The sequence below is a fragment of the Cupressus sempervirens genome, chromosome 9, assembly GCF_028749045.1.
Source record: "Cupressus sempervirens isolate cs-2001-9-10 chromosome 9, ASM2874904v1, whole genome shotgun sequence".
Lineage (NCBI taxonomy): Eukaryota > Viridiplantae > Streptophyta > Pinopsida > Cupressales > Cupressaceae > Cupressus > Cupressus sempervirens.
In genome coordinates this window covers 797,759,960-797,774,142 of record NC_143126.1, presented here as the reverse complement: position 1 = coordinate 797,774,142, position 14,183 = coordinate 797,759,960, and the positions used below count along the sequence as shown (strand labels likewise).

General features: G+C 37.8%; 1 protein-coding gene across 1 annotated transcript in view; it reads left to right on the top strand.

Annotated features, from left to right (window-relative positions):
- Positions 1–14,183, top strand: part of LOC149541122 (ankyrin repeat domain-containing protein 2B-like) — a 64,826-nt gene that overhangs the window by 15,683 nt on the left and 34,960 nt on the right. The window contains exons 3-5 of the mRNA XM_089802118.1: positions 8,289–8,498; positions 8,590–8,717; positions 8,875–9,052. Of these exons, the coding sequence (XP_089658244.1) occupies positions 8,289–8,498; positions 8,590–8,717; positions 8,875–9,052 (516 nt within the window). The remainder of the gene's footprint in view (positions 1–8,288; positions 8,499–8,589; positions 8,718–8,874; positions 9,053–14,183) is intronic.

Below are 14,183 nucleotides of genomic sequence, written 5' to 3'. Positions count from 1 at the left end.
CATTCACAACCCTGTTTGATAGCAAATCTTCCAATTCCAGGTGTTCCTTTATTAGAAATCCGCCATTTTTTAATAAAAACATTGACTTCCATAGCTGCTGTCTAGGGTTTTCTTCGAAACCTTAGTTTTTGACTTCAGAAAATCATTTTGAATACATATTCTTGGTGGTTTTTTTGAGATCTCAAATGGGTTGTTAGATTTTTTTGGGTGCCTCGATTTTCGAGCTAGCAGATTTGGATTCCGACAGCATATTATTTCTGGGTTTTTCGAGCTCTCTTCTGGGTACTCCGATTTTTCTGGGTCTTTCATTTTCTCATCTCAAAGTTTGTGCCATTTGAGATATTCACATATTATGAGCATCAGAAGTCAGACTCAATTAAAAAGCAAATCAATGCTGCCCAACACTCAGAGTAGAAAGAATCTATCTACCATGCCTTTATGGCTAGCATACCTGCAGATCATGTGAAATCTTCCACCTAATACATAGATTTCGATGCCTCCTGACATTTCACTCACAGGCGTGATTGGTTTGTTGAATTCACTCCCTATTCTAACTCAGTAATCTTTGGAGGTAGCGAAGAATACAATATTGTAGGCAAGGGCAATGTTCAGATTCAGTCCGGAGGAAGAAGACTCATGTTCCTCAATGTATGTTATGTTCCTGGCATGAAACATAATCTTTTGTCTGTTAGTCAGATTATGAAGCTCTCCCCTCAGTTGGATGTTGTTTTTAGTGGAAATAAGTGTTCGATTATTGATCGTGCTTCTTGCACTACACTTGCTGTTGGTCTTGAGGATCATGGTATTTATAGGCTTGTAGATTCAGGCAATTCCCTTGAGCCTTCATCACAAAATCATCCGCTCTCAGTAGCCTCTGGCATCAGCGATACGGTCACCTGAACATTCAATATCTAGCACAACTTGCTTGGGATAATTTAGTCCATGGCCTATTTGATATCCAGACCCAGAACCATTGCGTTTGCGGAGCTTGCCAAGCAGAGAAGCAACATAGGACATTATTTAAGGATGGTGAATCATGGCGGGCATCTAAAGTACTCTAGCTGGTCCATGCTGATGTATGTGATCCTATGAATACTCCTTCTGTTACTAGGAACGGGTACTTCTTACTCTTTGTGGATGATTTTAGTTGCAAAATGTGGGTATATTTTCTTAAGCAAAAATCAGATGCTTTTCCTGTATTTCAATAGTTTAAAGCCTTAGTAGAAAAAGAGTCTGGATCCTGCATCCGTACTCTTAGGACTGATAATGGGGGGGAATTTTGTTCTTCTGCTTTCTCTGCCTTCTGTAGTACTCATGGCATTAGGCATCAATTCACTACACCTCACAACCCTCAGCAAAACGGTCCTATAGATTGTCGAAACTGTACCATCACAGAAATGGCTAGGGCTATGCTAGAACATAGAAATGTTCCCAGAAAATATCGGGCATAAGTAGTATCCATAGCTGTCTACCTTCTTAACCAGTCACCCACTCTTGCAGTTAACCATAAGACTCCTAAGGAAGCCTAGTCTGGTCGCAAACCTAGGATCAACTATTTGAAAGTTTTTGGCTCTCTAGCATATGTATGGATTCCTGATGCCAAACACACTAAGTTGGATTCCAAAAGCCTGAAACTCATGTTTACAGGATACAGTCACACACATAAGGCCTACAGATTGATTGATGTAAACACTGATTGTTTAATCTTCAGTCGTGATGTTGTGTTTGATGAGGAACTCGAACCATTTCAGCTCTCTGCCTCCCCGCCGCATTCCGAGATTCAGTCTTCAGCAATCTTTGACTTGGGTCCTTCTATTTTATATGAGTCATCTGATGCTACTGATACACCACCTCAGCCACCTCCAGAGAATACAGCTCCTACTGCTCCTCATCCAACTATTCCGATAGCATCTGATATTGGCTCCTCTACTCCTCGGCGAAAATGGTGGGCTCAAACGATTAGTGATCTTTGTCCTGATGAACTCATTGAGGGTAGAACCTCAGAAATAAGAGCATTCAACACAACATAGTTATTGTTACTCTTATGGACAACATCTACAGTATCCCTGAGCCCTAGATATATGCAGAGGGCAAAGGAATTCTAGAATGGGAACATGCAATGGATGCTGAGCTTCAGAGTCTTCAAAAGAATCACACCTGGGTTCTTTCAGATCTCCTTTCAGGGAAGAAACCCATTAGCTGTAAATGGGTCTATAAGGTCAAGTACCATGCAGATGGTACCTTGGACAAATACAAAGCTAGATTTGTTGCTCGAGGATTCACCCAGTGCGAAGGCATTGACTATGAGGAGACCTTTGCCCCGACAGCCAAGATGAGCACTATTCACCTTTTTCTTGCCATTGCAGCTCAGTATGGTTGGAAAGTTCTTCAGATGGATGTGAAGAGTGCTTTTCTCAATGGTGAATTACAGGATGAAGTCTACATGACGCAGCCCCCAGGTTTCAAGGTTGCCGGTTTAGAACCAAAAGTATGTAGACTCCAGAAGGCCCTCTATGGTCTTAAACAGGCCCCTTGGGCTTGGTACATAAAGATTGATCAGTACTTGGTTGCTCAGGGATTTCAACTTAGCCCGTCAGACAGTAATTTGTATATTAAACACTCTGGTAATGATATTCTTTTTCTTGTTGTCTATGTGGATGATTTGATCATTACTGGGAGTTCAGAACATTTGATTTCAGAAATCAAACAGGATCTGTGCAGAACTTTTGATATGACAGATCTCGGATTGCTTAATTATTGTTTAGGTGTTGAGGTTTGGTAGATTGACAACAATATTTTCTTGTCTCAATCCAAGTATGCTAGAAATTTTCTTGACATGTTTCGAATGCAGGATTGCAAACCTGCCTCCACTCCTATGGAGATTGGTCTGAAATTGTCCGCACAATCTGATGGTCCTCCTGTAGATGAAACACTCTTTAGGCAACTGGTAGGTAGTCTCATCTACCTTACTACTACTAGACTTGTTCTTAGTTTTGGAGTCAGCTACATCTCACGGTTCATGACGAACCCCAAGACTGATCATTGGATTGCAACAAAACGTGTGTTGCGCTATGTACATGGTACTTCAGATTATGGTCTTCTTTACACAAGGAGTACTACTCCTCAGCTTAGTGGATTCACTGATTCCGAATAGGCCGACTCAGTTGATGATAGGAAACCTACTTTTGGCTGTGTTCAGTATCGGATCTGTAGTAGTTACCTGGACCAGTAAGAAGCAATAGGCACAAGCACTCTCCTCTACAAAAGCAGAATATAGAGGAGCTATCAAGGCAGCTTGTGAAGCAATTTGGCTTCGTTAGATGCTTGTGATATGCATATTCTTCAAATAGGTCCAACTTCTTTGTTCTCAGACAATCAGGGAGTACTCAAACTTGCCAAGAACCCAGTGTTTCATGAACAAACCAAGCACATAGAGCTTCATTGCCATTACATCCGACAGTTAGTAGAAGATGGATCTATTCAGTTACTCTATGTCCCTACCTCAGAGCAACCAACAGATATTTTCACAAAACCCCTTGGTCCTGACAAGTTTGTTAAATTCAGGGGATTGGTGTAGTCAACAGATTGAGCATTAAGGGGGGGTATTAGAATAATCTTAATGTTTCTTTTTAATGCTCACTATTGTATCTTATTGTATCTTTGTAAATATTAGAATGTTTCTAATATTTAGGTGTAGTCTAGAATAGAATGTTTCTATTCTATTCGACTCTCCTCTTTGTATATATAGATCATTTGATCTCTGATTAATAAGTCAAGTATTTTGCCATTTATGTTTGTAACACATACTTCATATTTGATTGGTACTGTAAACCTCCTAAGAAATATTCTTTCAAATTTTTCTTTGCAACTTTTTTCACTTTTAAGATAGATATTGCAATTGATGAATACAATGCTTTGATTTGATACGTTGGCTGAAGTAGCCGTCTAAAAGATTGTCACCATAATGTGTAATGATTTCCTTCTAAATCTCTAACAGTGTTACATTGGTGCAAGGGTGCGGGGGGACGTTGGGACGAGTTTTGGGTATGGGGAAAAAAGGGCCTCAATTTGGGGACGGCGGGGTTGTGGAGGAGGGTGGGAGGGGGGGCGGGGTCATATACTATATATATATATATATATATATATATGATTGAAAATGCTAATTATGAAATGATACTTCAATATAACATACCAAATATAGTTGACTATAGAAAATTGAAATGCAATTCATGAATCATAAGTTCAAACTTGAAATTCGAAACTTCATAACCATTGAACTTAGTAAAATGCTAAAACTTTTAAACATAATGATAATAATGATAATGATAAATGAAAAATATAAACCACAATTAGTACCATGTAAGTCAACCATTGACTATCAATATATCAAACGACAAAGATGAAAGATTCAAAATTCATTGTGCAAATATGAATATCAAAAATGAAAATAGATCTCATGGGACGCACACCAAATTAGGGTTGCCTTGCTAAAAGAAACAATACAAAACAATTGCAATTTTTTTTTTTGTTTTTTTTTGTTTTGACTTTTATCCAACATGTTGGTCAAACCCCATGCACACCCTAGCTGCACCCCACGCGCACCCCGGATGCACTCGTGTCCCACTTGGGTGCTCTGACCGGTTCGGCCACGCTTTTTGTGTGGTGGGGGTACTTGGGTGCGCGAGGTACCCACACCGGGGATGTATGCATGCTCGGTGCGCGGGGTTTTTAACACTGATATCTAACCTTATGACAACACTTCCCTTTCTTTCCTCTCTTAACATAGCCAACAATTCTATATGAATTGGTATGGTTCCAAGTAAAAGATAATGATGCCTTTGCAACCTTTTGTTGGCATGGAGCATGATGAAGATAAAAGAATCGCTTCATTTGGCAAAGTTGTTGGATCCTTGTCATTGAAATTTCCCATATCAATCTTAGGTGTGAAGTGGCTAGCTATAGAATTATTTATGCGATTCATCCTCACCTTTGAGTTAGCATCATGTCCTTGGGAAGACACATTTTTGTCCCTAGTCTTTTGTCAGGTTTCATTGCCCCTTATGATCTTGAGAGAAGCCAATTCTTAAGATATTTGTTGGATCTTAATCGCAATGTCCAACTTGATTTTGTCCTTCAACTTCTTGTTTCCTTCCCTTATATATTCCATGGATTTGGTATCAATCTTCACTATTGATGAATTACCTTTATCAAGGGTTTTTTTATTAGTGTAGGGATTCTTCTCCCTTACTGAAGCTTGACAATGCAAAATCTAATGCTTTTGTAGACTGAACCTTGATCAGATCATTTGAAAACAATTAGCCCCAAAATTATATCTTCAAAGACTATCATTACATGTTTTTTCCAGCTTAAATCTAAAAACTTACAAAACTTCAAATTGCAGGAATAGATTGATATTCTTAAAACCCTAAAATTAAAACTACTTACTGAAATAAATGAGTTATAATAAGATATGTAGGTGTGTATGTTAGCAAATAGGGTCAGTCTAAAACAACAAAATCACTCTACACATACTCATAGGACATCAGTTCAATGAAACAAATAACAAAAAATAACCGAAAGCAACTAGTTACAATAAGGGCGTCCCATGATCCTCCATCTCCAAGGATCTTGCTTTGATCTATTGATGACTCTCAATTTAGCATGTGAGATCAAAGCCAAGATGACAACCTTACAAATGAAAGATGCTTTTATGCTAAAAATGCATATAAATAAGTAAATAATACGAAAGATACAATGATACATAACAAGTATGCTAAGTAAGATGAAATCTATTCTGGAAATGAAGCTAAAACCTGGATAACAACTAAAGAAGAACTAAATACTACCAAAAAGGTCTCAATATTTATAAAAAGCAAGAAATGAGACCATGTGTTATAAATGAGATAACAATTAAATGCTTTTAAAGATTGAGTAAAGATAGTAGTGTTGGAATCACCATTGCCATTAGACCAAAAGCTTGAGCTATCAATGAATATCACAACAGCCAGAGACAGGGATCCATGGGAGGCGGTTAAGCACGTCACAAATACATTGGTCTATGTTGAATGGTACCTTCACCTAGAGGGCACAGAGGCATGAACCTCCCAAAAGTAGACCATCAAAGCATGGATGAAAATGAAAGAGCAATTCAAGATGATGATCTCGATAGCAAGAAGATGGATCCTTTTCCTCTCAACAATCCCTTAACTTATAGATTTTCAAAATGGTGAATAGTAAAAACTGGGGGGTTGCATATCATAAATGCTCCAAAATATCTTAGATGTGGTTGAGTTGAATGAGTTGGAATGAAATAGATTTTTTTTTGCAAAGTGAAATTGCATAAATGGTTAAAGGATTTATGGGAAATGTTAGAATGATTTTAGGTAAAGTGAATTATACAGTCAAATAATTAAATTAGACTATATAATAGGGGAATATTATTAAGGTGAACTCTATGGTTAGATAATTAATTACATTAGACTATATAGTAGAGAAATATTATTAATGGGGTATTTAATATGTTTATTTAATATGCCCAATTTTATATGTATACAAGGTGGATCAAATCACTTTATAATCCTTTAGAAATTAGGAAAAAAATCATTAATTTGCAGCCCTAGGAACAAAATTGGTGGAAACCCTAATTCTACATTAGCTCCTTTAATTCTGCTCCAATTACTCTCAAATTAGGACTGAAGCATACTCTTGATTAACACTCCAAAGATTTGTTGAAATATTGTCAAAAAGTGAGAAATTCTGCTTCCCAATATGACCTTGAAACTCAAAAAAATTAGCTTTGTTTCTTGCTTTCACAGTGCCAAGATCATGCTTTAATACCACCTATAATGGAACAACTTGCACATAGAGGAATATAAGGGAAAATATGTTGCAAATACTTGAAAATTAGACTTTTTTGAGGGGCCAAACCTCCAATCGTCTTTAATAAGAACACATCCACAATATGATGATCGAATAACATTCACTACCTCCTACATGTACCTTACCTATGCCTTGATATCATGTAGGCCAACTTGGATACCTAATTATATTATTTAGGCCAACTCAACTACTTAAATAAGTCTACGTAATGATTACACAAGTCAGCTACACATGTCTCGATACAGCTACATGGTTAATTGCCGAATTCAAAATTGGATTTAATGGGAAGAAGCTTCAACATTTTTTTCCAGAATGGAGCCCCTCAGCCCTGCCTTCCTACCATATAGATTTCAATATTTTTTTTTTCATGATTTGAGCAGAATTTTTTGGCATGATGATTTGCCAATGGAAGAATTTGAAGCTTCAATTTGAATATTTGCCATGAAAGTCCGTGACTTGAATTTAGAAGGATGAAAGATAGGATAGGGGTAAATACATCCACTTTGACACAAATTGGGGCCACAATCTCTGAATGTTCACTCAGAGCCATTCTCATCAGCGATTCAAAGTTTTCCTAGAGAGTTTTTAATCCTCGCGAGAATCAAAATATCCACTACTCTGCTGGCAGGTTGTGTAATCTCAGACATACTGGAGAAAGCTTCAAATTAGTTGCCATTAAAGTTGGCAGCCAATGCTGGAGGCAAAAACCTTGAACCATTCAAGGAATCAAGAGCCATGGGCCTCTAGTTAAAATCTTTTCCTTTGATCCTGTGTTGGAAAAAACTACCAGTAAGAAACCTTTAGGTAAAAAGAATAAATTTGTAGATCACTCCAGTTCTCTTCTACCAAGTGCTGCAAGTTCCATTGCGCAGGCCAGAATTTCTAGAATTTTCCAATTAGGGCGTTGGATTGAAGGTCAGAAATTCAGGAGTCAATGCTTGTACATGTAAGGTCCATTTTTAGGGCTTCACCAAAAGGTGGTTATAGTGGATGGTGCCTATAGTTTTCATTGGAATTAAGTTTGCTCCTATTACCACTCTTGATCTGATGGTGCTGTTGTTTCTCTGGCCTGTTCTTTTGTGACCATTTTTTCTCTTCTGTTTTCACTCCTTTTTGCTTGGTCCTCCTTTTTGCTCTCCTTAATGTTTATAACTTTATCTTGACACACCTCACTGTTATACACACAAACCAGTAACAATTGTTTTTTCTCTATTGTATATACTTAAATTTCATCAGCTATTTCTGTTATCCACTTGTCAGCTATACCATTGTTTCAGAAAATCTTTAATCTGCTTATTTTCTGTATTGAACTTTATATTATAATGCGTTTATCGCTTCTTCATATGATTTGTGTTTTCAATTCTTAATGTTTATTTTGAAAAACACCTCTGCATTTATTTCATTTTTAGGATCCAAGTATAAAGGAATTGGCAGAACAGATAGCCAAGGACCCATCGTTCAATCAAATGTCAGAACAATTGCAACACAGTGTGCGTGGATCAGGTCAAGAAGGAATCCCACAGCTGGCTGCTGAGCAGTATTTTTCAGCAATGCAACAGGTCATGCAAAATCCTCAGTTTATGACCATGGCTGAGAAACTTGGTAATGCTTTGATGCAGGTAATAGTGTTTTGCATACTGTCAAAAATGGTTGATAAATTTACAATTCCTTCAATTTGGTATTAAGTGCTACTTGGCAAACTGATTCCAGGACCCAGTCATGTCTGGCATGTTACAAAAGGACCAGATAGAGCAACATATGGCACAAGTTAAACAAGATCCAACTTTGAAGCCTATTCTTGACGAGATTGAGTCTGGGGGTCCAGCTGCAATGATGAAGTAGGAAACATTTCTATTGAGCTATAGCTTACATTGTTTGACTGTTGAAAAGTATTGATGAGGCTAAAAAGTACAAAAGTTTAGGGTTTAATGACTTTTGTTGAAGAATTTTGATTTTCCTATATATAGCTTGATCTCAATGTTTTCTACTTCGCAGGTACTGGAATGATCCAACTATTCTGGCCAAATTAGGTGAAACCATGGGAGGTGGATCTTCTTTTGATGCCGGTGCATCAAATGAATCATCAGGTGCAGATCAGGTTGAAGAGAACAATGATTACGAGGGTGAGGATGAGCTTACTGTTCACCGCACTGCAAGTGTGGGTGATGTGGAGGTATGGTGGTAAAAGCTTTCATGCACACATGGAACAATTAATCGATGTCAGAAAGTTTACCTGGAATGCCTTATTTCTTGGTCTGTAATTTTTGAATAATTGTGAATATTAATCTTACAAAAGCTACCAGATAGATTCTTGAAGCTGAGATTGTCATCGAAACATTTGGTTATCTTTGTGACTTTCTGAAATATATTACCAAACAGGCGTGTTTAGATCAATAAAAAGTGAAAAAGCATAATTTATTCTTTCTTGATTTTACTGTAAACATGCCCAAAATATTAAATTCAAGTACACCACTCACAGAAAAATAGGCAGATATGAGATTACCTTCTACGAGTTGAACAGTCCAGAGAATAAAATAGATTAGAGAACATGGGCAAAGCTTGAAGAGCAGAAAACACAAATAAAAGCCGCTAGGTGGGTACAATAGTAGCAGCAGATCTCTGTCATCCTTACAACCCCATATATCATTGGGGTCTAGGTTCACGTCTAGGAGTTACCACCCTTCTTCTATTGCAGCCTCTTCTTTATCCATGTCCTTGTAACACATGTAATTGGTAAAATATTAGATGAATTAATGAATGAGCAAGACACTCATTTATGGTTTACAAAGATGATGTTTCTATTTTGAAACAATTGTTGTTATTAGAAACATTCTGATAACGAAAGAATATCTTCATCTTGAAGGAAGATCTTACAGAATCCAATTGTTATTTTTCAACAGCCTATGATGTTCAGACTTCATAGCTTCTTCCCACTTGAGGTACATACACACAGAGTTCATAGCCATTGTGTGTTAGAGGTACATACGCACTGTGAATGTTGGTCATGAGAACAAAATGTATAGAATCAGAAGGTTTTCTCTTCTTCCAAGCAATTCTACCATTGATGAGCTCATCGTCATGCAGATCACCGTCTTAGCCGACCATTTAGGCCAGAGGGTAGAAGTGCCAACATTAGAAGCAGGAGGTGCAATAGGATCATCATCATCAAACAAAAGATCGGATGAATTCTGAGAGAAATCAGGTGGTGAAGCTGCTTGTCTGGGTGATCCAAAGGGAGAGAAGAGCTGGTGGAGGCAATAACATGGACAATTGGAGCCCTCCCATCAGATGGACCTAATGGAAGATGGACACCCAAGTCTTGAGCTTTGAGAGATTGATCCTTGGAATCCATAACTGAAGGAGAGAGCTGAAATAACCCTCGTTCCTCATTGAAGACCACATCTTGATTGAAGAGGAGACAATTAGTCTCTGTGTCAACTAGGCGATAGGTCTTGTGATTATCACTGTAGCCAGTTATCATGAGTTTTCTGGCTCTTGGCATCTAACTAGGTAGGTTTATTAACAGGGATCTAGAGAAAATAGTGGAGCCTAAAACTTTGAGAGGACTGATTCTAGTCTTACGATCTGACCAGGCCCCTTCCGGAGTCTGTTTCTTTATAGCCACTATAGGAGCACAGCTGAGAAGATAGACAATAGTGTGGACTGCGTAGAATGGTCTATTTCGGTGATCGTGTAGTTTCAACGGTCAATGACACTGTTTTATTGAGGGTTGTAGGGTGTATATAATCAGTGCTTTATGCTACAGTTTTCATAGAAATGGGAGAAGGTAGAGGAGCTAAATTCTCCCCCATTGTTAATTCTAGGAGTAACAATATGTTGACTAGACTCATTTTCTACAAATGCTTTGAACTTTTGAAACAAAACAAACGCTTTTGATTTTTAATGAAGGAAATATACCCCCATTTTATGACTGAAATCATCAACAAAAATTAAAATATACCTAGACTCGATAACAAAGGGAGTAGCCATAGGTCCACAAATATCAACATGGATCATTTGTAATACCTTACAATCTTTCTAGGAGTCACCATCTGAAAAAGGAGTGCGATGCTCCTTGCCAGCCTGACATGCTCCGCAAGCTTCAAGATTCTGGGTCTGAATATCTAGTAATCCAATGACAAGATTGTTAAGTTTCTGAGTATTGCTGCAAATGTACTAAGCATTGCCATATTCTTAGTATGTCTTTTCCAAATGGCAGCGTCCTCTTGTATTTGTATGAGGAATAAACCGAGAGAAGAGACATGTCCCTTCACGAGACATGTCTATTCATCAATATAATTAATATAATGGCAAACTTAATTATAGTTGTATATATATGTAGTTATATTAATCTCTTTGATCTCACAGGTTTATCCTACTAAAGCTATCAAAACATCAACACTCCCTCTTAGCTAGGGAAGATAAACACATGACACGTATTACACCATTGGCAAGTTTTAAAGATATCTTTGATAAGAAGATATCCACCATTTTGATATCACATATGATATCACGAGTATTGGTCTTCAGAATATCAACACTTGATATTTACCATGTACTCAATAAAGCAATGGTCTCCAGAATATCAACATATGATATTCACCATTTTGATACCACATTTGAGTATTGTTCTCCAGAATAACAATATATGATATTCACCAAATACTCTTTGAATAATGGCCTTCAAAATGTTGAGATGCAAGATATTCATCAAGTACTGTGAGTAATGCTCTCCTGAACATCAAGTTGCATGATATTCACCAAGTACTATGTGCAGTGGCCTCCAAAACATCAATTTGCATTACATTCACCATGTAAAAAATATTTATAAGGTATGTGCACACGCATTCTCATAATTTGCACTATATAAACATCCACCATGCAAAGTATAATCTATCATGAGCTGCATATACATCATAAGCTATCCATCATAATAGAAAATTAAGTTATTGTAAGATCGTAACCTTTCAATAACTTCTGCAAGTACAAGTGATAATCATTTGGAAGTCGTCACTTCCTCATGATGTACACAAGGGGTAGGCCCTTTAAAATCACATAGTCACGAGGGAGATTCATGAATCACAGTCCTCTTGACTGCTATAATTTAGTGATCACTAGAGAATCCCTTTTAATGTCCCCACTTTAGCCTTTATTTTATTTTATTTATTTTTATCTATCCCACATTGCTTGTGAAAAGTGGTTAACCCTATGAAGTAGGAATAAAAGAAGAGCTTGTGGCTATTGTTGGGTAGGTTGAATATGAGAAGAAATTGGATATGTGAGTTATGGATCTGTTCTTAGCATTAGAGGACGTCTATCCTCTCTTGTGACATTCTAGACGTTATTCCCTTGGGGTTTGGCCTTTGGAATCCATTGCTATTAGCTTCATTAACAGGCAGCTTGGGCGCATTTCCAGCTACAAGCAGATTGGGTGTTTGCATATACCATTCTCATTCCTTGTCCGATACTTATGCCATTGTGGAGGAATATTTTAATGAGGGTCTTGGACTGATTGAAGGCAGTTTTTACTGTACCAGCATGGTAGCGCAGCACTATTTATGTTACTGTAACAGCAAGTTGGGAAATCATGACTGGAATAACATGTTATATTGCTGGAGTAATTAGTGAGTTGGAAAGTTTGCTATGTATTTGATTTTATTAGCTTGAAAACTAATATTATTTCAATAGTAGTTCAATCTTTAGTTTTGCATAAATTCCTTCTTGTTCATGTTATGTGGTTTCAAATCTATGCAAAGACATTAAAATCACAATCAGCAGTTGGTTTGGTTTTTTGGGCATTTCTAGGGTGCCCATTACAGTGGTATTAGAGCTTTAAGTCCTGCCATCCTGTGGGTCTTATAGGGAATTTGGGACAGCCGAATAGAGAGAAAAGTGTTTGACAAAATGTCAAAACACTAAAATAAAAAATTAAAAGGGCTAAGCATTTATGTTTGAGCATGTGATAGGGGCTTTGCAATTTCCGCAATACTAGAGCAAGGCAAAGTAAGAGTTCAGACTTGCAGAGCGAACATTCTAATTCATCCGTGCAGAGGGACATACAATCTAGTCATACAGACACAGAGGAGATATTCTTTGAACAAGAGAACAATATGGGTGACCGAGATGACAGGGATACAGGACTAGGTGGAGGCAGGAATTTCGGTCCAGATCAGGAGGAGGTAATGTTGAAACGATTACTAGGTACATTAGAGGAGGGGCAACGTATGCAATAGGAGCAGAATAAGCGGATGGATATAATGTTGGAGCTTATGGCTAGAGAGATGGGTGTCAATATTAATCCAGGTGATGCCAACAATGGAAACAATAACAATGGGGGAAATGATGACAATAGTGGCAATGATAATAATGGAGGTTGAGGCAACAACAGTCTTGAGAATAACATTAATGGTAATAATGGACATGGCAACAATGGGAATGAGACTGATAACTTTAGACATGTTGCACACCCGGCTCGAACAACGAGCTCGAGACCTCTTCTACCCACCTTCCCACCCAGAGATCCAGTTCAACTTGTTAATGAACCGTAGATTACTGAGTTACAAGATCAGTTCAGGAGGGATTGGGAGGCTAGTGGAGTTTTAGGCGGATATTTCCCTTAGAGATTATATGAACTTGAGGATGAGACACATGCCCAGATCAGGAGGGAGAAATCAAAACTTTGAGCTGAGAAAGGAAGTTGGGAAACTTTCTTTACCTTATTATGATGCTTTAGGGAAGATGACTACACAAGCTTGGGTGCAAAAGGTAGATACATACTTCCAATTGAATCCTATGCCTGAGGAGGAGGCTATCAAGTATGCGACTATTCATTTGGATGGTTCAACGCATGAGTGGTTGCACCATGGCACGGTAACCTTGGGACATAATCAGATCACATCTTACGAGGAGTTCACTGAGAGACTAATAGAGAGATTTGATACCAAAGATCTCGAGTTATAGTTTAAGGAGTTGGCACAACTCAAGTAGTGGGCATCAGTTGAGATGTATATCAGTGAATTTCAGAGGTTAGCTGTGTTGGTCACAAATATTTTAGAGAGGAGGTTAGTAGTGTTGTTTATGGATGGACTGTCAAATCCCTTGAGGGGTTGGGTCAAGGGACATACCCAATTGCATTACAGGAGGCTACTAAGAAGGCTCGTGACTTAGCACCTTCTTTTAGGAGTAGATTTCAGCATAGGGATTCAAATATGAAAAAAGACAAGGAGAAGGACAAAAAATCTTTTTACAAGGATGCTCAGCCAAAAAGGGATAATAAGTTGGATAATGACACCCTGAATGAGTTG